This window comes from Miniopterus schreibersii (genome assembly GCF_964146895.1).
Source record: "Miniopterus schreibersii genome assembly, chromosome: 18".
In the NCBI taxonomy this organism is placed as follows: domain Eukaryota; kingdom Metazoa; phylum Chordata; class Mammalia; order Chiroptera; family Miniopteridae; genus Miniopterus; species Miniopterus schreibersii.
This window is the reverse complement of record NC_138121.1, coordinates 17,546,293-17,569,151: the sequence shown is the minus strand read 5'-3', so window position 1 is coordinate 17,569,151 and position 22,859 is coordinate 17,546,293. Positions and strand designations below refer to the sequence as shown.

Below are 22,859 nucleotides of genomic sequence, written 5' to 3'. Positions count from 1 at the left end.
CGCCCCTTAGGCCAAGTGTGGTTGGTCGCAACGAGACTCGGAAGTGTCTCTGATCAGCGTCCCGGCGGAGGATACACTAGTGCTGAGGGCCAGGTCGCGTTATGTCCCACTCTTGGAGCCAGGAACGGGCATTTTCCGGGTTGTTCTCTATGGTCTCTTTGGACGGATAGAAGGGGCAGCACAAGGTATTGTGGGACAATAATGGCCGCTCTCAAGGTGCTGGTTTTGGTTCTTTAAGGCGATCTGAGCGAGGGGTGGCGGCGCCGGCGCCCCAGAACCCGGGACAGAACGTCCTGAGAATCGGGCTTGGTGAGGTGAGTGTCCCTCCTTCCTTCCTGACCTGCCCGTCGCCGGTCGTGGCGGCTCCAGGCGGCGACAGATATCCGTCCCTCGCTCCGGTTCGGGCCTGGGCTGGGAAAGTCTCGTCCCTGTCACCCAACTTGTCTTACCCTAAGGATGCGGCGCAGGTCCTGCGGGGCCCGGCTTTTCTCTTAGTTCTGGTCAGATCCTGCTGCCTGGCGCGGCCACACTGAGGTCCAGGGATGCTCCCCGGCGGTCCCCCGCCCCCTTTTTAGGCCTCCGCCTTTGCCCAACCCCAAAAAGACGCCGAGCCCAGTCGGGCTCCGCATGTCTTCCTCCTGTGCTCTGTCCAGCGGCGTCTCTACCAGGCGATCTCCTCCACTGGAGTGTTGACTCCGCGCGGGCGGGGATTTTGGTCTGTTTTGTTCTCCGCTCGATCCCTATTTTCCAGAACGGCGATGGGCTCCCGGAAGGCACGGAATGAGTAGTTGTCGAAGGAGTGCATCCAGTTTCATTTTTTATTGTTTTTCTCGTACCCCGTGTAGCTGCTTTGCCACGAATCCTTCTCCAGAATCCAGCCCCCTCACTCCCGGCGCATTCGTCTCAGCGGCTGCGAGGAGTCTCTCTCGGGCGCCTTGTCCGGTGCTGCCGGCGTCTCCCTTGGCCGCCTCTAGAAACGCTGCACTTCCCGTTTCCCTCTAATCCGCTTCAGTTCATCCATCCACTTAGTCGTCAAACGTTTATCTTGCTGGCCTTGAGTACAGCATCCGCAAGACAGACCAGACAAGGCTCTTTTTCTCCTGAGTAGGATGGCTTTCTAGGGATTATATTTTCTAGTTTAGGCTGCATCTGAGCAGAGCCTGGATGGCTCTACCTTCTTGTTTAGATTTTTCTCACGTGTATACAGATGTCACCAGTATGCAGCTTTCCCTTCTCTCTTCTACCTGATGACATTTAAAAAAAAAAAAAAAGCAGCTCTTGTTTCTCTTGTCCATAGCATGTGTCCAGTCTGACAGTATTCCTCTATAGAGCTGTGCACGTTCATTAGAGCTGCGTAAAACATTCTGGATTCTGGTGGTACCCGGACCCTGGACACCTCCTTTGCTCCACTGACTAGTTGGAAAGGGGAATTATCCAAGCGCTCAGAATTGGTGTATGTTTACAAGTGGATGGTGTGTTATGGGAGGTAAAGAGGAATTTATTACAAGTAGAGTACTAGGAAATCTCACAGCCACCTAAATACTCTTCAGGAACACCATTTTCTAACCTAGTGCTTCTCATCAATATTTTTGGTGAACATAGATTGTTTCTAAACAGATTTTGACTGCTGTACACAACTGGTCCAAAAAAAGGCCACTAAAGTATGGATCACATGGATGGTAGCCTTATTCCCAATATCTCCGCTGTATCTGTAAGTTTAAAGGGAGGGAGAGGTAGAACTCATGTGAAAAATGGCGAGGGATCCAATCAGTGACACAGGAGCACAGCAAATCATATAATGTAACAGTTACATTTATGTAACACTTCATGGTTACAGAGAGCTTTCACATATACTCTTTTGTTTGATTCTCACAATAACTCCATGGATTAGATAAAGCAAAAAGTATTTCCATTTTATAGATAGAGAAATTATGCTTAACCAAACATTAAGTTATTTGCTTACAATCAGTCATACAGGTAGAAAATATCGAGAGCCTGGATTCCAATTGAGGTTTCTGACTTCACATCCCCCACACTCCCTTTTTAGATGCCATCATGCTCTAATAGGTGTGTCATCGTGAGACCTGAGGATGCTTTCTTGGATCCTGGTGTTTGGTGTGTGTGTGTATTTCTTATGTGTGTTAAGGTGGAAGTAGAATGATCTTTTGAGATTGTCAATGACTTGATGGACAGGTCTTAGCAAGGGGTACTAAAGAAATCCTGGTCTTAAGGGAGAGGTTAAATATACCTATAACTACAATTATCTTGGGGTATAGCAGAGCCAAGTCTTTTCCCCTCTTATGTCCAATACCAAATGTTTTGTCTTCCTTCCAAGGAAATCCCAGAGCCTGTCATGGAGGACCCCAGTGAGGATACCTCGATCCATAGATTGGAAGGCACTGATGGGGACTCTCAGGTTGGTGGTCTTATTTGCAAGACCAAAAGTGCGGCCAGTGAGCAGCATGTCTTCAAGGCCCCTGCTCCCCGTCCTTCATTGCTGGGACTGGACTTGTTGGCTTCCCTGAAACGGAGGGAGCGAGAGGAGAAAGACGATGGGGAGGACAAGAAGAAGTCCAGGATCTCTTCCTACAAGGACTGGGAAGAGAGCAAGGATGACCAGAGGGATGCTGAGGAGGATGGCAGTGACCAGTCCGGTCGAGGTAGCCGAAAAGACAGGTAAAGGCTTTAGGATGGGTTGACTCAAAGGGAGTGAAAGTGGAGGCCAGAAAATAATGTCCTATGTTTATCTCTCAGTTTTCTTGTTGGACATGTAGAGCTTTCGGAGTATATTTGATTTTATAATACTGAGGGTAGGTAGGAACTGATGTATTTTTCACATTTGTGGGGAACATTCAAAGGAGACCAGTGAGTAGATGATGGTGGTTAGAAATACTTTGGGTTGTTGTCATATGTAAGTAAGCCTGCAGTACCAGGGGATAGAGTAGAAAAGGACAGGTCACTCACTTGACACAGTCAGAGGCTTTGGGGCAAGGTTTTCTCCTGTGGAGGGACACTTTACCAGTTGCCCTCCCTGTTTCAGACATTATCGATCTGCTCGAGTAGAGACTCCATCCCATCCTGGTGGTGTGAGTGAAGAGTTTTGGGAACGTAGTCGGCAGAGAGAGCGGGAGCGCCGGGAACATGGTGTCTATGCCTCATCCAAAGAAGAAAAGGATCGGAAGGAAAGATCGCGGGATCGAGACTGTGACCGCAAGAGAGACAGAGGTAGACTGCCCAGCATAGTTCCCATAACCCATTAAGCATTTGAATTAACCCACCAGCCTCTTTCCTGTTGCAGGAAGAGTCTTTATAATGCCCGTTAAATTAGGGAGCCCTGTTTGCATGTCACCCTGATTGGTTATTGACCTTGTTGGGACAGGGAATAGCAGGCAGTTTAAAACTGTTACTTACAGCATAGCTGTTTTGCTTGAGTGTGTGGTCCTCCTTTTATTATGAAACTTGGTGATAATGGGTAATATGTCTGAGAAACCAGAGTTGACAGTAGTGTTGGTGGTAGAGAAAGTGCTATGGAGAAAAGCTAGACATAAAATCCAGTATTTTGCTCAGTGTTGTTTACATTTTATAGCTTATAGACTTGTAACTATTAAACAGTTACTAATACACTAATAACCGTTCTTTTCTGAATTCTCACAGGAAAATAACTGCTACTGTGAATTTGAAACCTTCTAGCCATTATCTATTTTTTCCCCTTAAAAGAATGGGGATATGTGAGTTTCAGGAGCCCATAGATCATATTAGAGCAGTGTAGGTTGCACCTGTGAGTGGGAAGGCCTGTCCTTTCTCTAGGGTGAAGACTGGTGGAAGTTGGGACGGGATACATGTTTTCTAAGCTCTGTGTGTGACTCTTGACAGATGAGCGGGATAGAAGCAGGCACAGCAGCAGATCAGAGCGGGATGGAGGGTCAGAGCGCAGCAGGAGAAATGAACCAGAGAGCCCACGACACCGACCTAAAGGTAGACTGAGCCGTTGCTGGTGGTGGTTTGTGAGGGTCAAACATACAAAAGGCAGGGTGATCGACTCCTATCCTCAGTGGGATTGCTGTGGGCAGAGAGGGAATTCCTGATTCCATCATGAACGTCTATGACTATTTGGTTCTGAGTTGGGTGGGAAGGCCCTGACTTCTCTGTAAAGATGGATATGATCTTTAAGGTGATAGGCTGGCTTACTGAATAGCCATTTTTCCAAATGGTGGGAAAGAATAGGGAGCTGCGGAGCAGAAGGAAAATTCGTTAAAAATAATTATTTATATTTAAAGGGTTATGTTTGCAGAGACAAATTGGAAATTCCTTGAAATGTTGCAAACACAGATGAAAACTGGACTGTTAAAATGCAGATATCTTTAAAAACTGTCAGAACCATCTTATCCATTGCAAATAGGTACAAAGTTTATAAATAGTAAAATAAACTTGGGACATTGACTTTTGGCTAATAGTTGTAGAGCCATGTCCTGGTTAAATTAGATGTGTTTCCTATGGATGTGTCTATTGTGGCCCCAGATGCAGCCACCCCATCAAGGTCTACCTGGGAGGAAGAGGACAGTGGCTATGGCTCCTCAAAGCGCTCGCAGTGGGAATCGCCCTCCCCTTCACCTTCCTATCGGGATTCTGATCGGAGCCATCGACCGTCCAGCAGAGATCGGGATAGGTGATGTTCTGAGCAGAGCAGCCTAGTTTCTCTGGGTGGGTGGCATGGGTGGATGTGATGAGGGCAAAGGGCTCTGGGCTGGGAGAGCAGATGGCAGCTGGGGGACATGTCTCAGCTTAGTGACTCTTTAGTGATGATGGTTATACTGTTTCCCAGGTCTGTAAGGAGCAGGTACTCAGACGACACACCTTTGCCAACCCCATCCTACAAATACAACGAGTGGGCCGATGACAGAAAGCACCTAGGGTCCACCCCGCGTCTCTCCAGGGGCCGAGGTAAGGCAGTATGGGAGTAGGCAGCAGGAGAGCAGGGTCGCTCATTGGTCAGGCTGAGCAGAGCTGTGCTTCTGGAGCTGTGTGCTTTGCAGGTCTGTTGGTAGCCGCTGGGGATGAGCTGCGGTTGTGTGGTCTGACCTGTTACATGTTCTCCTTCAGCAAGACGTGAGGATGGTGAAGAAGGGATTTCGTTTGACACAGAAGAGGAGCGGCAGCAATGGGAGGATGACCAGAGGGTAAAAACATTTTATCTTTGAGGGACTGAATGAGGGATGGTGGCCATCCCATTGGTGAATGGGTGACAGGGTATGTCAGTGCAGGGGCCACGAGTGACACTCTGGTAGAATTGGACTTTGATGACAGCCTCAGGGAAGCTGAGCCCTGTTTAGTCCTAAAGCCCTGGAATCTCCGGAGGCAGAGGCTCCACAATGAAACTCCTCACCTAAGGCAGGTCAGACCTAACTTTTCTAGTTATGTGTTGGTGCCACCATGTGGTAAATCTTAGAAGTGCTGTCATGATGAGCTGCCATACGAAGTCTTACAGACAGAAAATCAGTCACTGTGGTTCTCCTCTAGATGGCGCATCAGAGCAGGCTGGCCGCCTGTATCTTTCACAAAGGCTGCTCAGTGACTTCTTACAAAACGTCTCCTCCCTTCTGGCCTTGCCTTGTGCATAAACTTAATATGTCCCCTGTTCCCTGTGCTTTGTGTCCTGTGCTGCAGCAAGCTGACCGGGATTGGTACATGATGGATGAGGGGTATGACGAGTTCCACAATCCCCTGGCCTACTCTTCCGAGGACTATGTGAGGAGGCGGGAGCAGCACCTGCATAAACAGAAGCAGAAGCGCATTTCGGCTCAGCGGAGACAGATCAATGAGGTGACGCTGCTGCCTTCAGTAGTTGGAGCAGATTCAGCCGGAGTTGGGGGCATATGGGAGAAGCAGCAGTATGATGGCAGTACAGCTTGTCTCCCCACTGCTGAAGTACCAGAAGAGCTATATAACTCTAGAGGTGGAGGAGGGGAGGCTGTGGAACTTTTCAGTAGCTTAGAAAAACAACACATCCAACTTATAACCTCTCTTTGCAGTACTTCCTTGAGAGGTGCTGTTAATGGGAACTGATAGGGTAGGACCTGGCTCTGTGGTCTGTGTTCTTTGTGTCTCTGAATGGGGCTGGGGACAGTCACCATATGTGTGTCCTTGCAGAGGTTCTGGCTGAGATATAAAGTGCCGCTTCTTGGAAAAGGTACTGCAGGAGATTTGGGATCAGCAACTCTCCTGTCTAAGGAGCTACAGGCTAACAAGGCCTGTGGCATCTCTGTGGTCCCTGTGGCCCTTCTGTCAGGACTTGATGCATGAACTTGCCTGGTGACCTTTCGGGATGACCTTTCGGTTTCACTCTGATCGTGGCCTCCCACTGTGTCCTTACAGGATAATGAGCGCTGGGAGACCAACCGCATGCTCACCAGTGGGGTGGTCCATCGGCTGGAGGTAGACGAGGACTTTGAAGAGGACAGCGCGGCCAAGGTGCATCTGATGGTGCACAACCTGGTGCCTCCCTTTCTGGATGGGCGCATCGTCTTCACCAAGCAGGTGAGCTTCCTCTGTGGTCCTAGAGAAGGAAGCTCAGCCTGGCCGGTGTGGCTCAGTGGTTGAGCGTTGACTTAGGAACCAAGAGGTCGCCAGTTCGATTCTTGGTCAGGGCACATGCTCAGGTTTCGGGCTCCATCCCCAGTAGGCGGTGTGCAGGAGGCAGCCTATAGATGGAGCTTCTCTCTCATAGATGTTTCTATCTCTCTGTCCCTCTCCCTTCTTCTCTCTCTCAAAGTCAATAAAAATATATTAAAAAAAAAAAAAGCTCATAAAGATCTGAAGTAGAAATGGGAAGGAAGGAAGGAAGGAAGGAAAGGAAGGGGGAAAAAATGCCGTCACAATAGGGTAGTCGCCCCTCTCATTCCCTGGGGCTGTTGGGAAATGGACCTTCTTCTTGAGATTAATGATCAATGGGAATTTCTCTTTCACTCAACCTCCTGCAGCCAGAGCCTGTGATTCCAGTCAAGGATGCCACTTCTGACCTGGCCATCATTGCTCGAAAAGGCAGTCAGACAGTGCGGAAGCACAGGGAGCAAAAGGAACGCAAGAAGGTTGGTTTCTTATCATCTGGGGCTGGGGAGTCTCTACATAGTCTTTTTTGTTTTTTAAAATCATAATAGACCTCCTAAGTAGGGTTCCTGTTGGAAGTTAGCACTCACAGAGCAAGAACCACCCCTGGGAGGTGGGCATTGTGTTCTACCAGCACCTTAGTTAGGACAACCACAGGGCCTGCTGCTTTGGGAGCCGAAGGCTGAAGATGGAATGCCTTGTGGGAGTTTACCACCTGCTGCTAGATGAAGCCTGTGAAATGGGCTTGGTTTTCCTGAACACAGGCGTGTCACAGGATGGAGCAGACTTACTTTTCATGACTTTTGTAGGCTCAACACAAACACTGGGAACTGGCTGGAACCAAACTGGGAGATATAATGGGTGTCAAAAAAGAGGAAGAGCCGGATAAAGCGCTAACAGAAGATGGTAAAGTGGACTACAGGTAGGAGTCTGCCAGCAGTGGACCATCTCCAAAGACGGGCCCTCAAGGGCACTTGCAGAGGAACTGATACAGTGTGTGGCTCATGAATAGGAAAGTGATGTCACTTTGTCTTCTGGTCTCTTCTGGCCCTTCCTCTGGTCTCTCTTTTCTACCATCTTCAACTTTCCCTATTGCTGCTACTACTGTAGGAGCTTCTTCTGTGCCAGGCAGCGCTAAACGCCTCACAGTTACTTGCGCACTGAATTCCCACCGCAGTTCCATGGGATATAGGTGCTGTGCTTCCCATTTCATCTGAGCCGAATGAGGCCCAGGGAGGTTAAGTAACTTGTTTGCGGTCACCCAGCTAGTAAATGGTAGAGGGAGGATGACACCCGACAGTCTAGCTTAGAGCCCACTCTTAGCCACTCTTTTAGAGTGCTGCTCAGGTGTTCGGTATGGGAACGTAGGCTTTGCCCACGTAGACTTCAGTTCAACATGAGGAAAAAGTATTTTTAACAGAGGTTTGAAAATAGAAGGGGTTGTCTTATCAGGTAGTGACTTCCCTCTTCATAGAGGTTTCTAAGGCGATGTTGGGTAAGTGCTTATTGGGATTCCCACATTGGGTAGGTGGCTGGAATCACATGTCTCTTGTGAAGCTCATCCTTTGAACACTCTGAAGTCCTACTGAACTGTCATCTGAATTAATAATTCTCTGTACCCTTGAGAGAAATGTCCCAAATGAGAAGTCGGTACTATTTTTTTTTTTTTAAATTGATTTGAGAGAGAGGAAGGTAGAGAGAGACAAACATCTATGTGAGAGAGAAACAACAATCTATCGCCTCTCGTATGCACCCCGACTGGGAATCAAGCCTACAACCTGGGTATGTGCCCTGATCAGGAATCGAACCCGCAACCTTTCAGTGTATGGGACGATGCTTCTACCAACTGAGCTACACTGGCTAGCGGGAGAAGTCAGTACTATTGATCTGGCCTTGTTAGTCTCTAGAAAATTAAGTCCCTTAGATGTTGTTAGCTGAGCAGGAGTGACTGGGAAATTAGAAATAGGGAGCCTGACAGAGCATGGGGTAGGTCTGACAGAGGAAAAGTCTTGGAAGGAGGGTGGGTGGAAGATTGTGCTGACTCATGTAGCATTGGGCTGGTATCTTTTTGCCGTGGAGTCTTTGGAAAATCACATAGTGCTTTTGAGTCTTGGGATGTATACACATGTCAGATATTTGAATGCTTTTAGGAGAAGTAGGCAAATATTAAACCGGACTGTTCTCACAGTTCTTTGAAAAGAATCCGTACAGGCTGCTCCATCTTGTTGAGAGGAGGGAGGAGGGAGGAGGTCTGACCTTGATCATGACTCTGCATCTACGACTCTTCTTCTTAGCCCTTTACGGGCTGTGCTGAACTTGCCCAAGGGTGTTCTGTATAAGATAATGACCTGTCATTTCAGCTCCTCTTCTGGCTGAACTCATTTTTAGGGCAGAGGATTTGCCCACTTGCTAATCTGTAACTCCTCTGAGCCATATGTAGCTCTGTTTGACTGGGGGTGTTTGGTGTGTTTGGATGATGGATTCTGCTCCCTTAGGCTGGAGGAGGCGAGTAGCATCTCTGATCACCTGGCTGCTCTAGTGTCTTGAAGATTTATTGCATCTTATTGAACTAGTTTTCAGTCTTGGATGTAGGAAGAAGGGTGGAAGGAAAGTGTGGGACATCGTGCAGGGTGCTTAGGCTGCCATGTGTTCTCAGGACAGAGCAGAAGTTTGCAGATCACATGAAGAAAAAGAGTGAGGCCAGCAGTGAATTTGCAAAAAAGAAGTCAATTCTGGAGCAGAGGCAGTATCTGCCCATCTTTGCAGTGCAGCAGGAGCTACTCACTATTATCAGGTAACTCTGCCCCAGGGCCTGGGAATTACAGTACTGACTTGGGTGTCCCCTTTGTCTCCTGTATTTACTTGGTATCTCTTTTTGCTTTGGGCATTACATCTGATGGAGAAGGGAAAGTAAGCAAGATGGCATTGTTTTGTTACCGTTCACTTATTTAAACCTCACCATCTTCTAGACGTTTCAGGTGGTATCTCAGTACGGGGCAGTTTTCCCAGGGAAATCCTCTCTAAGCAGGCATGCCTCTTGGTTAGCCAGATGTGGGGACAGGAGGTGGCAGCATCTTGGAGGCGTGGGTGTGGTCTTCCACTCGGCTGATTTGGCCTTTGCCTTCTCTCCCTTGCAGAGATAACAGCATCGTGATTGTGGTTGGGGAGACGGGGAGTGGTAAGACCACTCAGCTGACGCAGTACTTGCATGAAGATGGTTACACGGACTACGGGATGATTGGGTGCACCCAGCCCCGGCGTGTGGCGGCCATGTCGGTGGCCAAGAGAGTCAGTGAAGAGATGGGGGGAAACCTTGGCGAGGAGGTGAGTGGGCAGGGGCTGAGCTGTGGTTATTACCCGGTAGCTTCCTTCTATTTGAGCTGATCTGCTAAGGCCTGGACCCAGCACAGGGTGTGATAGTGGTGAACCGGTACCAGAGCTTCTGAGCCATCTCTGATCTCCAGGTGGGTTATGCCATCCGCTTCGAAGACTGCACTTCAGAAAACACCTTGATCAAATACATGACTGACGGGATCCTGCTCCGAGAGTCCCTCCGGGAAGCAGACCTGGATCACTACAGTGCCATCATCATGGACGAGGCGCACGAGCGCTCCCTCAACACCGACGTGCTCTTCGGGCTGCTCCGGGAGGTGAGGGCTGTGGGGTCCACTCTCTCTGTCCATGGCGCTTTGACCAGCATATTGTTGGTGGTGATCGTGGCTCTTCAGGTGGGCTTGGGGCTAGCCTGAGGAAGTGAAGTAGTCTCTGTCAGGACAGAGTGTCCCGGGCCCCCAGTTGCTGGGTTCAGCCCTGGTGTTGCAGTTCATTCTGCTCTTGCTCAGCTGAGTGACTCATGGCTTTCTTCGCTGTGGCTCCATGGGTTCAGTGTTCAGTGTTATGCATCTCTGTGCCAGTTTGTTGGCTTCAGCTTCTGTTTCATTTGGGAGTAATGTTGAGAGACTGGAGGATGGATGCCAATGGTCCCAAACCTATGGGGAAGCCCCTGACTGACCTCTTCTCTTAGGTGGTGGCTCGGCGCTCAGACCTGAAGCTCATTGTCACATCTGCCACTATGGATGCTGAGAAATTTGCTGCCTTCTTTGGGAATGTTCCCATCTTCCACATCCCCGGTCGTACCTTCCCTGTTGACATCCTTTTCAGCAAGGTACCGAGGCCTCCTTTTTTTGAACTGACCCTGAGTGAGAAGTTGGAGGGTGCAGGATAGGGTGCTGAGTTGGGAAAGGTGGGTACCGTGAGGTGCATGGGGAAGCCAGCAGCTCCAGGGCTGAGCCAAAGGACTGTGCTTTGGGTGTGTTTTGTTTTATTGTTTCTTTGGAGCAGAAGTGTGGGGCCCAGGGGTGTTAGTCAAGCTTATCTACAGGTGCGGCAACCCTGAAAGTCTGCCGTCTCCAGCCCTAGACTAGTGACTGGGCCACTGGTTCCCAGAGAGGTGCCTGGCCTGCATTGCCCTCGACACTTTCTTCTGACGGTGTCCCTGGCTGGTGTTGCAGACCCCGCAGGAGGATTACGTGGAGGCTGCAGTGAAGCAGTCCTTGCAGGTGCACCTGTCAGGGGCCCCTGGGGACATCCTCATCTTCATGCCTGGCCAGGAGGATATAGAGGTACGTGCCTTGTCATGACCATGATGAACGGGTGTATCCTATGTGTGAGAGTTTGGGGCTCTAGTGGCTCACGGTTACTTTGTCCTCAGGTGACCTCAGACCAGATTGTGGAGCATCTGGAAGAACTGGAGAATGCGCCCGCCTTGGCTGTGCTGCCCATCTACTCCCAGCTGCCTTCTGATCTTCAGGCCAAAATCTTCCAGAAGGTGCGAGAGCAAGAACGTCTGTCTTGGGCCCTCACCTTTGGGTCCTCTTGGGTTCTCCCAGGAGGGCAAGAGCGTAGGAGTTACTTTTCTGGCAGGGGTGGGGCATGCTCTTTCCTCAGGTTGGAGGGAGGGGTTGAGGGGAGTCTTTGCTACCTGAAGGTCTACAGCTCTCCCTCCCTGCACATCCTTGCCTGGCTGTAGGCTCCGGATGGTGTTCGGAAGTGTATCGTTGCCACCAACATTGCTGAGACATCTCTGACTGTCGACGGCATCATGTTTGTTATCGATTCTGGTTATTGCAAATTAAAGGTAAGAGAAGACACAGGTACCAGGGCCCTGGGCCCTCACCCAAAGCTAAATTGGGATGGGAAGCAGGCCCTGGGTCCTCGGCCCTCCAATGAGGGATTCACATGAAAGTGGTGCTGGTTTAAGAGACTAACATTTATTGAGTTCTGAAGTTGCTATGTGCTTGATTCATTTAATCCTTGTGGTAACTTGATGGGGCAGATAATTTAAAAATTCAATAGAGATCATGGAGCTGGTGTTTCTGGGGAAATTTATAGAGGTTTCTGGCTCCAAAAAAGATGGCTGCCTGTATTGCTAAGACACTTTGCTCTGCGGTGTGTAGCAACCGGGGTTTGTGTTTGTCTCAAGGCTGCCACCCTTTCCCTTTTCTCCCTTACTCTGTCCTTAATCAGCTCTTTGCTGCCCCTTCCTAGGTCTTCAACCCCAGGATTGGCATGGATGCTCTGCAGATCTACCCCATCAGCCAGGCCAATGCCAACCAGAGGTCGGGGCGAGCTGGCAGGACGGGCCCAGGTCAGTGCTTCAGGTATGAACCCTGTGCCAGCCTGCTTTCCGGGGCGGCGCTGGGATTGCTGAGTGTGGGGCCTGGGCCAGAGTGGGTGGGATTGGACTGTGATCCAGCAGAGGTTTGCTGGCCTTAGAGCTGATCCCTGAGGCTGGGGACGGATGGCAGGGCTGCCACTTGGTCCTGTCATCATATGCAGAGTGGAAGGAGTAGTCTTTCCAGGAAGCTCTGAGTCTCAGTGGTTTTGGGTTTTAAGCAGACTTAGGTTGAATTATATTTGCAGTAGGAGACTGTAATTACAACATGTTTTCCCTCAGAGGACAAATCTGAATAAACTACACCATTGGTTCTTTTTCACATCTCCAATTATTCTTTTTTTGGTTCTAAATTTAAAAAACAATGTATTCACTATAGAAATTCAGAAAACATAGAAAAATACTAAGAAAATAAAACCCAGCCACAATTCTAGTCCCAGGCTCTCCAGAAATGAAACAAGCATGTAGGAGAAGAGTAAACTGGGAAGACTGAGTTTTGAATAGGTGGAAATTTGCAGTTCAGAGAGGAAGTGGGGAAGGGTTGGGGAAGAAATGAGAAATTCTCCTACCCGTGGCTGTCCTCTGTCCTGGTTGTTTGTGGTGCACATGCAGTGAGGAGCTGAGGTAGCGTCACTCTGCTGCTAAGGTGATCTCTGCGTAGGCAGCCAGACATGTTTGAGAGGCTCAGCGCGCAGTGTGGTGGTAGGTGCAGCTGGACTTGGTCTTCTCCTTGGCAGGCTTTATACCCAGAGCGCCTACAAGAATGAGCTCCTGACCACCACGGTACCTGAGATCCAGAGGACCAACCTGGCCAATGTGGTGTTGCTGCTGAAATCTCTAGGGGTGCAGGACCTGCTGCAGTTCCACTTCATGGACCCGCCCCCAGAGGACAACATGCTCAACTCCATGTATCAGCTCTGGATCCTTGGAGCTCTGGACAACACAGGTGCTGTGGCCCCAGGAGCCGGGCAGGGCTTCCTGGTCTTTGCCTCTGTTCTGCACTGTGTTCACTGAATATCTGGATTTGCTCCTTTCTCCTAGGTGGTCTGACCTCAACTGGACGGCTGATGGTGGAGTTCCCGCTGGACCCAGCCCTGTCCAAGATGCTCATTGTGTCCTGCGACATGGGCTGCAGCTCCGAGATTCTGCTCATTGTGTCCATGCTCTCGGTCCCCGCCATCTTCTATAGGCCCAAGGTGGGGAGATGGTGTCTAGCTCTCCTTTCTTCCCAGAAGCCTCAGGGGGAGTTATGGGCTCAAGAAGGATTACAGAGTGCAGTAGTTTCTCTCTGTATTTATGAAAATGGAATGGAGCCCTGGCCGGGTGGCTCAGCTGGTTGGAGCACGGTCCCGTGCACCAGAAGGTGGTGGGTTTGATTCCTGGTCAGGGAACATACCTAGGTTGTGGGTTTGATCCCTGGTCGGGGCGCATATGGGAGGAACTGATCGATGCTTCTCTCTCTCTCTCTCTCTCTCTTTCCCTTTCTCTCTAAAATCAATAAACATATTCTCAGGTGAGGATAAAAAAAATTATTAAAAAAGTGGAATGGAGGGACAGGAGTCATGGTTTCTAAAGAATGATTTCTGTTAAGCAGGTTGGTGTCAGGGTGAGGGGAAAGGATGGGCTAGATCAGTGCTTCTCAGGAAATGTTTTGAAAATTTGCAAGAGCACTTTTTATCTTCTAGTTTGGTTGTATCTGAAGTCTCACGTTAGGATTAATATTTTACTGTAAACTGCTTTATCTTTCTCATAGTGTTCGGGCACTATATTGATGTGTTTGAAGTTGTGTGTGTGGGTAGCTGAGAACCTCCTGTCTCTTCTCAGTGGGCCTGGACTCCCTTGAGCTTAGAGCTCCCTTTTTCCTTCCCAGGGCCGAGAGGAGGAGAGTGATCAGATCCGGGAGAAGTTTGCTGTCCCTGAGAGTGATCATCTGACCTACCTGAATGTTTACCTGCAGTGGAAGAATAATAATTACTCTACCATCTGGTGTAATGATCATTTTATCCATGCCAAGGCCATGCGGAAGGTGGGGGCAGTGGCCCAGATAAGCAGGATGTTGGGATGAGGGGTGGAAGGCATGGGAAGGAGGGCTTTATCCTTGCCTACCTGTGTCCTGCTCTAGGTCCGGGAGGTGCGGGCTCAGCTCAAGGACATCATGGTGCAGCAGAGGATGAGTCTGGCCTCCTGTGGCACTGACTGGGACATCGTCAGGAAGTGTATATGTGCTGCCTATTTCCACCAGGCAGCCAAGCTCAAGGTGAGCCCATTGGAGTTCTGGCCCCTTCCTGGTCTGATATTTATGGGCAAAGTTCTTCCTTTCTCATTGTACAGTTCTGCAGATCTGGGCTTCCCCCACAAGCCTGGGTCAAGATAGTATTAAAGGGATGGGTTAGCTGCCCAAATGAGCAGCATCTTCCTGACATGGCCTCTTGCTGTGTCTCTTCCCTAGGGAATTGGGGAGTACGTGAATATCCGGACAGGGATGCCCTGCCACTTGCACCCCACCAGCTCCCTCTTTGGAATGGGCTACACCCCAGACTACATAGTATATCATGAGTTGGTCATGACCACCAAGGTGAGTCTTTTCTGAGGTAGCTTGCATGATGTAGGACCACCTGGCTGGGCCAGGTTCCTTCACTGCCTTTTGGGATGAGCTTTGACGTTGGGAGGCTTGAGACCACATGCCTTGCTTTGAGGGGAGTTGAGGATGGTTTTCAGTTGAGGGTTTGGAGAAACTTGCACAGAGCTAACCTGTAAGTTACAGGGGTCTTGGCTGTGCCAGCAAGAATGTTTCCTATTTACTGCCTGGGATAAGCAACCCCTTGTGGTGTCATCATTAGAATGGTTTTCTGAGGGGCTGGACCTTTTCTCTTGGATGCTAGGGGGTGTTTTCTTAAGCATGGAGGAATTTGGGTGGGAGAAGGGATTAAAATTCCAGTGCCTGAGGCTTTTCCCAGCTTTTTTCACGCTCAGAGGGCTGGGGGGTAAGGCCCTTCCCACATATCTCTTAATTGTGGAACCACCTTGTGAGGGAACAGCCTGGAGCCTTGGCCCTTCTGTGACCACCACTTTGTGGCCCTCTGCCTACAGGAGTACATGCAGTGTGTGACTGCTGTGGATGGAGAGTGGCTGGCGGAGCTGGGCCCCATGTTCTACAGTGTGAAACAGGCAGGAAAGTCTCGGCAGGTAAGGGTCCTGTGCTTTCCTTGAAAGTTCTGTTTGTCTCTGGGATCCATTTTGCCTCAGCCTGGTATTGAAGATACATCACCATCTGACTACCCCCCCTTACTTCTCTCTCAAACATAGTGACTGTGATCTAGCCCATTTGGTCTGTCTGATTTCCCCCCACACACTCCAGTTGCTTGGTCTGCCAAGACCTTTTAAAAAGGAAGTTATTGAAAAGTGCAGATGTTTTTAAAAGTGGGAAAAAACCAGTATAATGAGCCACCATAAATTCATCGCCAGCCTCCGTAATTATGAACATTCTGCCAATTTTGTTTTGTTTATTCCCAACCCTCTCCAGACACATCCATATTTTTCCTGGAATGTTTATTTATTCATTTTTATTTTTTAATTTTACTTTTGTACTTTATTTTTAGAATGTATCAAGAATGCTTTTGTCTGTCTCTCATGATATGTTTGTTATTGTTTCTTATATATACTCACTGGCTCACCCAAATCTCATGGTGCTGCCCCATTTCCCTTGCTTTCCCAGCTGCCTCTTCATGGTCCACTCAGAGCCCCTGGCTGGTCTGAGGATAGGCCCTGAAGGGCCAGTTCCTGCTGTGGGCACAGAAGCCTATGCCCTGGGGGAGGGGCACAGCTTCCTGGGCAGCCTGTGAGGTTTCTTGCAAGAAACTGGATGCCTTTGAGCCTGGAGAACCTGCTCCAGAGTTCACGTGCCATCACTGTGTTGTGTGTGTTGGGATGGGCTTGAGGCATCAGGAGGCATCTAAGTGGCAGGTTCACCGACTATCTCTCCTGCAGTTGTGTTCTGGTGGGTTCTGGTTTCCTCAGCATTGGGCCTCCAGGATCTTGGCCTGTTTTTGCAAGTCAGCTTGGGTGAGGGGGGATGGTTCCGGAAGGATGAGCAGGGCCGGCCACTCATTGCTGATAGATAGGCCGAGGTAGATTTTTTCAAAACAGGAGATGCAGGGGTGGTAAGTGAGCAGAGGGGCTGCAGGCCTGCCCTTCAGCCCCAGAGGGAAGGACCCTGCACTGGATCTGCCAGCAGGGCCGAGTGCAGGAAGAGAGCAGAGGCTGCCTGGGAGCCAGCAGGGCGGTGGCTGTGGAGACAGCTGGTGGTGAGGGCTCAGGTGCCTTGAGGGAGCAGTGGGCCTTTTTCCTGGAATATTTTAAAGCATATCTCAGACACTGTGTTTTTTCATCCATGAATACCTGACTTTGTATCTCTAAAAGGATTTTTAAAAATTAAAATGTAACCTTCCTGCCATTATCACTTGACAGAATCAGTCCCCTTTTATCTCAAAGATAACTTTTTATAACTGATTTGCTTCAATTAGGATCCAGACATTGCAATTTGTTATGTGTATTAAGTCTTTTATTCTAGAGCAGGCTCTGTCTCACCCTTTTGATGGTATTGGTTTATTGAGATACCAGGTCATTTACCTTGTAGAATGTCCCATGTCTTGTGTCGGGCTGATTGGTTCCTCAAGATGTATAACAAGTGCCTTTATCCTATGTACTTTCTGCAAACTAGTAATTAATCTGAAGCCTTGGCTAGATTCAGGTTCAGCTGTTCCCAGCAAGGATGCACCAATGAACGTGGTGCTGCGAACTTCCTCTTAGATCCTGTCAGAGGCCTGGTGGTCTCACGATGCTGAGCTTGCCCAATGGTTCCACCTGATCCCTCCATTATAAATTCTCTGTCTCCTGCTCCGTCTCCTCACAGTCTTAGTGTCCATGGATGGCTACCACCTAGGTCCATTGTTTAGGGTTGCAGAATGTTGTGGGGCTTTTGCTTTTCCCCTTCTCAGCATAGTCCTCCCCACACTGGGCGTGCGCACACCTTTCTTATGTCCGAGCTTCACAGCGAGATGTAATGTCTTCCCTGTTTCCTGTCCTTCCTGGCATAGTCGTGAACTTTATAAGAAAATATAAGTACTTACTGAATTGAATGGAGTGCTGAGGCATGACAGGGTTAGGACTGAATCATCCAGTGTCTATCTTGAATTAGTGAGGAAAGCAGGCCCTGGCCTTGGTGCTGGGGCAGGGAGCTGCGTGGCCCTGCCTCTGAGAGCTGGTGTGGGCTACACAGCACCAGGCTTGCAGCAGGGAGATGGGTGCAGACAAGGCCTTCTTACTCACTGGTCCCCAGAGGCTCCCAATACCTCTCTCCCTTCTCTAGGAGAACCGCCGACGGGCCAAAGAGGAGGCCTCTGCCATGGAGGAGGAGATGGCGCTGGCTGAGGAGCAGCTGCGAGCCCGGCGGCAGGAGCAGGAAAAGCGCAGCCCCCTGGGCAGTGTCAGGTGAGCTTTGACGTCAGGACCCTGGCTGGGAGGGAGCCCCCAGGAAGCTCCAGACACCAGCATGATGGACCAACTAGGTCTCGATGCATGGTCATGATTTAAGAGAATGTGTAGAGGTGAGTTGGCAACAGAAGTTGACGGTGGTCACATGTGGAGACATGGAGGACGTCTGGACATACTTTCAAGGGGTGGTGATAATCTGTAACTCCCGATCATTGTGATGTTCTTTTGGGGCCAGAGGTGGGTTGGAGTAGCAGGGTAGGTCTCATAGCTTTACTGACAAGCCAGGGCTTGGAAAGCACTGGTGAGGGGAGGAGAGCCTTGGATTTGTGCATCTGTGCTGGTGTCTGGAGTTAGGTCAGTCTTCACAGGTGAAGGGCACAGTTTTTTGCAAGATTGCTCTCACTTTAGACACCAGCTGCAAGCTGGGGGATACCCAGGGTCACCTCTCACCTCTGACCAATTTGTTACAGATTTGGGGATCCCCACAGGCTCCCTCAAGTTTGATAATTTGCTAGAACAACTCACAGAACTCAGGAAAGTTTTATTATAGCAAAAGGATACAAACTGGAACCAGCCAAAGGGAAAGATGCATAGTGTGAAGTCTGGGAGGGTCCCGAGTGCAAAGTTTCAGGTGTGTTCAGGGCAGCTTTAGCCTCCAGGCACACTGACGTGTGACAGCACGCAGAGTATTGCCAACAGGGAAGCTCATATGCGTTTCCGTGCCCGGTTTTATCAGGGGTTTCATATATAGGCGGAGATTGAATCAGCACCCATGTGGTTGACTCAGTCTCCAGCCCTCCTTCCCTCCCCAGAGGCTGGGCTCAAAGCACAGCCCTGTAATTACATGGTTGGTTTTTCTGGCCTGGTGGCCCCCAGTCCTAAACCATCTTAAGGCATAAACTATTAGATGTGGCCTGAGCCATCCCCATGGCCCCCTTGCAGCCATGAATCACAGAGACACTCCAATCCCTTGGGAAACCCCAAGGGTTTAGATTACCCCCAGGAACTGGGGGCAAAAGCCAGCCAGAGTATAAGACACAGCTGGAGTGGCAGCCTGGTGAGGTGAATGGGAGGCTACCTCCACAGCTCACCCAGGGGGTATGAAAGGAGGTGCTAAGTAATCTTACAGCATTCCTTAGTGGGTATCAAATGAGGTGATAGTCTGCTCCCACTCACAAGTGGGGAAGGCAGGGGGAGTGGAAATATGCTGGGGGAGAAGAACCTCCAGCTCCAAAGCTGCTCACACACCAGTTAGAAACAGCAAAGCTCAGGCTCCTGGTCCTTCTGTGTATCCTGGTTGGAGTGAGCAGCAGTGTGATTCCTAAACCTTCTTTCTGTGTCTCCAGGGCTACAAAGATCTATACTCCAGGTCGGAAAGAGCAAGGGGAACCCATGACTCCTCGCCGCACGCCAGCCCGCTTTGGTCTATGAGCTGAGGCTGTCCCTGCAGAGGATGGGAGCCAGGTATTGAGTGGCTGGAGTGCCCTGGGCCTGCTGACAAAACCCTTTCATCTGTGTGCTTTCATCTGTGTATGTCACGGCCTCCGAGGGAGGCTCCTGCCGACCGCTAGGCTCTGCCAGGGCGGAAGTAGGATTCCTCAGTGCAGCCTCTGGGCCACAGAGCAGCTGAGAAGCTGCGAGAGGTGGCTGGACCCATCACATCCAGATAAACTGTCCCAGGACACTTGGTGTATAAATGACTTGGCCATTGACTATGTTTTTTAAAATTCTTGTGTAAAGCAGCAAAACAGATCTAGAGGGAATTGTAATTTGGTTATAATTCAGGATTTGGAAATAAATTTATTATTTGTAAAATGTTACTGCATTTTTGACTGTTCCATTTTCCCTCACCACCCTAAGTCACATAATAAAGAGAAGATAGGCAGGACGCCAACCTGACTTTATTTGGATGGATCCTGCCAGAACCTTAGTTCATCTTGCTTCTGTTCTCCAGGCAGTGCCTCTTAGAGGAGGGGTTGGCAGAGTGGGATACCGCTGACAGGGAAGGAGATTGATCTGGGCCACCAGCACCCAGCTCTGCGAGTGCCAAGCTGTTCTAAGGCTGGTGGGTGGCTGGGAAGAGAGGGAGGTGAGCATCTGTGCATCTTTTGCCCCTCCCTGGGTGGGTTGGCCATTGCTCAGAATGGCAGAAGTTTCTACTCTTTGCATGTGTGAGGGTTGTGTATTGATGGAAAATAGTGTAAAATGCTGCTTATTGATTTTCACATAAAAGATGATCTTATGCTGGAATTACTAGTCTTGTTAAGCAGCCTCGTAAGTCTGCTGAGGTACCTGAGTATTTGGTCCTTATTTTGTGATTCCCTCGGGTTGGGCTTCTGCCACATGTGCTGCTTGCGAGGTTCTGTGTTGGGGCTGCGTCACTGACAGGCTCAGGGCTAAGAAGCACCTGGGTACTGGCCAGTGCTCAGCAAGAGCCCCTTGGCGCTTGGCTTACGCTGCTGACTTAGTTCCACTCCCTTCCTCACTCTGTTCCCGGGATTTGAATTTCCATCTGTTATAGCTCAATATAAGTTAACATTTAAGTCAGTTTTAGGGATGAGTTTGGAAGCCAGGCTTTACCAGCAGCACCAGCTACACCTGTACTTCCGTTCTTTTTTTACCTCTAACCGTCTTTATTGGGAATGCAGGTGGAAACTGACTTCGTGGCTCTGGAGTGAAGAGAGGGCTTCTGGCTGCTTCCCTGGGAAGGCTTCTGTCTTGGTCCTGGGTTGAAGGGCTAGCAGAAGTTGTCTATCTGCTCTGTGGAGAGAAGTAAGCTGGATATGTAATCTATTTACAGACCTGGGCTTGGGCTGCAGTAGAACAGGAAAAAGATAGGTTCTAATTCATGGTTTTATTATTAACAGCCTGTGACTGGTCACAAACTCACCTTCAATTTCTTTAGATAAGAAACATGAGGCCAGAGAGGTTATAGAAACCATGGCTCCAATCCCACCTTCTAGTTTAAAAGCAAGAACACCTGGCGAGGGACACTTGGCACACATGGGTGCCACCAGGTGAATGAGAGGCTCCTTAGCCCCAGGGACTCTACCGGAATCTGCCTAAGAATCTGTACCTGTGTCTCCAATGTTTTCTTTTTAGTTGGCAGATCCTGTCCATTGAGATCCACCTTTAAGTTCCTTTTAGCTTTAATACTCTGATTCATACCATCATTCCCTTGGATGATAACCTACTCTCTTTCTAGAGGTACAAAAACATTTTTGTGATGACAGCCCTGCAGTGGATTCCTGAGACTGGCTTTCAGATTCTTGCTGTGAGGGAACTGAGGCCATTGCACTGAGCATCTTTACAGGGGTCCCTGCCTGTACTCAGTCACCTCCATCTGTCCTTTAGCGCCTAGTTGGCAGTAACAGGGTGCTTTAGACACTGGAAATGTCAACTGTTGAAGGTCTCAGGCTGAGATAGGGAACTCATTCTGGGGACCCCCAGAGCTCGCTCACCAGGCCCTGTCTGTGGCAGAAAGCTTCCTCCTCAGTTGGGCTACGCAGAGGAGGCTCAAAAGGCAAGTGTGTATGTGGCAACCTGGTGGTGCAGGGAGCTCCCTCTTCTCTTGGGGAAGGAGCAGGTGGAGGGGCCTGTTTGCTCGGGGTTCCTTTAGCTCAGGGAGGAGAATTAGACTCCAGGTGGGTAGAAGAGGATCTGTTACACAGGATTCTACTGGCACCAGGTATCAGAATCGGAGTGACATCCTCCCACTGGGTGGCTGAAGCACTTATTTATAATCCCCTCGGCTAAGTCCTAGCTTTGTAATAATTTTTTCTTTTTTGTTATTTTTAGAGAAGTTTTAGGTACACAGCAAAATTAACCAGGAGGCACAGAGATTTCTCTTGCTCCCGCACATGCACAGCCTCTCCCATTGTCATTGCCCCCCACAAGAGTGGTATATTTGGTACTGTAGGTGAACCTATACATCGCTATTACCCCAAAGTCCGCAGTTTACATTAGGAGTCACTCTCAGTGTTGCACATTTGGACAAATGTGTAATGACGTGTCCATCATTAAGTATCATACAGAGGCCATTTAAAAAAATATCAGCTGTTCAAAGTACTTTTTTGGAACTAACTTCTTTGGTTATTGCTTAAAGAATTAGAGGCAGGCGCCCTGGCTGGTGTGGCGCAGTGGTTAGAGTGTCAGCCTTCGCACTGAAGGGCCATGGGTTTGATTCCCAATCAAGGGCACGTACCTGGGTTGCAGGTTCGATTCCCTGGCCCCTGTTGGAGTGCATGAGGGAGCCAACCAATCTACGTGTCTCTCTCACATCGATGTTTCTCTCTCTCTCTCTCTCTCTCCCTCTCTTCCTCCCACTCTAAAAAAAGTCAATGGAAAAAATATCAAGTGAGGATTAACAAAACAGACAACAATAACAAAAAGAATTATAGGCAGGCAACACTCAGCTTCCCTGTCCCTTCTCCTGTCTTTAGAGGAACTACATTTCTCTAAGTCCAACCCCTCTGCTCCATCAGGTTTCCTGTCTGAAGGCCAGATGGCTGGGTGACATATCAATGTTTTTCTGGCTCTGCTGCCCCTTTGTTCCCCATAACTTGCTTGCCACCTGCTTGGCTCTGGTGTAATCACCCCACAGGAAGTGAAAGACAACTTTGAGAAAAATGTACGACATTCAAAGTATCCAGGTAGTGTCACTTTCACCACCATATATGAAACCTTTTATTAAGTTATAGACAAAATGCCTTCTTAGTAGACTGTCCTGGGGATTTTAATGACACTGAAATTTGTTTAAATCAATGGTCCACAGGCTGGAGCTCGGAAGCCATTATTAGCAGCAGATTCTTCAGTCTTTGTTTCCTCTCGAAAATATATCCTCATGCTAAGTCAAATGGGGGTACCCAGTCAAAAGAGCATAAACAGACCACACCCATCACCCTGCCTCACACTGTGTTTCTGGAATTTGCCGTTCCCGAGTCCTGGCAGGGGCATCCTATGTGGCTATAAGCAGTGACTTTTCTTGGCTTTTGTTTGGCTGGGGAGGGAGGCAAGAATATTTAAGAATTGCTACCAACTACTGGGTTTCTTCCTTCACTTTTCCTTTCCCCCCACCCAGAAATGCAAG

General features: G+C 49.3%; 2 protein-coding genes across 3 annotated transcripts in view; one reads left to right on the top strand and one right to left on the bottom strand.

Annotated features, from left to right (window-relative positions):
- The first annotated feature begins 95 nt into the window (after window positions 1-95).
- DHX38 (DEAH-box helicase 38) lies at window positions 96-19,590 on the top strand. Of its 2 annotated transcripts, none has more exons than XM_081118741.1 (27): window positions 96-185; window positions 2,336-2,676; window positions 3,041-3,225; window positions 3,874-3,975; window positions 4,519-4,666; window positions 4,823-4,941; window positions 5,101-5,177; window positions 5,665-5,820; window positions 6,373-6,534; window positions 6,978-7,085; window positions 7,413-7,525; window positions 9,260-9,397; window positions 9,741-9,927; window positions 10,068-10,253; window positions 10,628-10,768; window positions 11,115-11,225; window positions 11,315-11,431; window positions 11,633-11,740; window positions 12,151-12,263; window positions 13,015-13,223; window positions 13,319-13,473; window positions 14,148-14,303; window positions 14,400-14,534; window positions 14,727-14,852; window positions 15,368-15,463; window positions 17,646-17,767; window positions 19,117-19,590. In XM_081118741.1, the coding sequence occupies exons 2-27, from the start codon at window positions 2,354-2,356 to the stop codon at window positions 19,199-19,201; spliced, it is 3,678 nt and encodes a 1,225-aa protein (XP_080974867.1). In that variant the 5' UTR covers window positions 96-185; window positions 2,336-2,353; the 3' UTR covers window positions 19,202-19,590. The 2 variants fall into 2 exon arrangements, with proteins under 2 accessions (XP_080974867.1, XP_080974866.1); XM_081118740.1 differs by lacking the exon at window positions 96-185 and adding an exon at window positions 231-314.
- Window positions 19,591-19,663: 73 nt separating this feature from the next.
- The window catches only part of PMFBP1 (polyamine modulated factor 1 binding protein 1), a 208,747-nt gene continuing 205,551 nt past the window's right edge, over window positions 19,664-22,859 (bottom strand). The window contains exon 34 of the mRNA XM_081118742.1: window positions 19,664-20,530. Coding sequence (XP_080974868.1) covers window positions 20,508-20,530 — 23 coding nt within the window. The 3' untranslated portion in view covers window positions 19,664-20,507. The remainder of the gene's footprint in view (window positions 20,531-22,859) is intronic.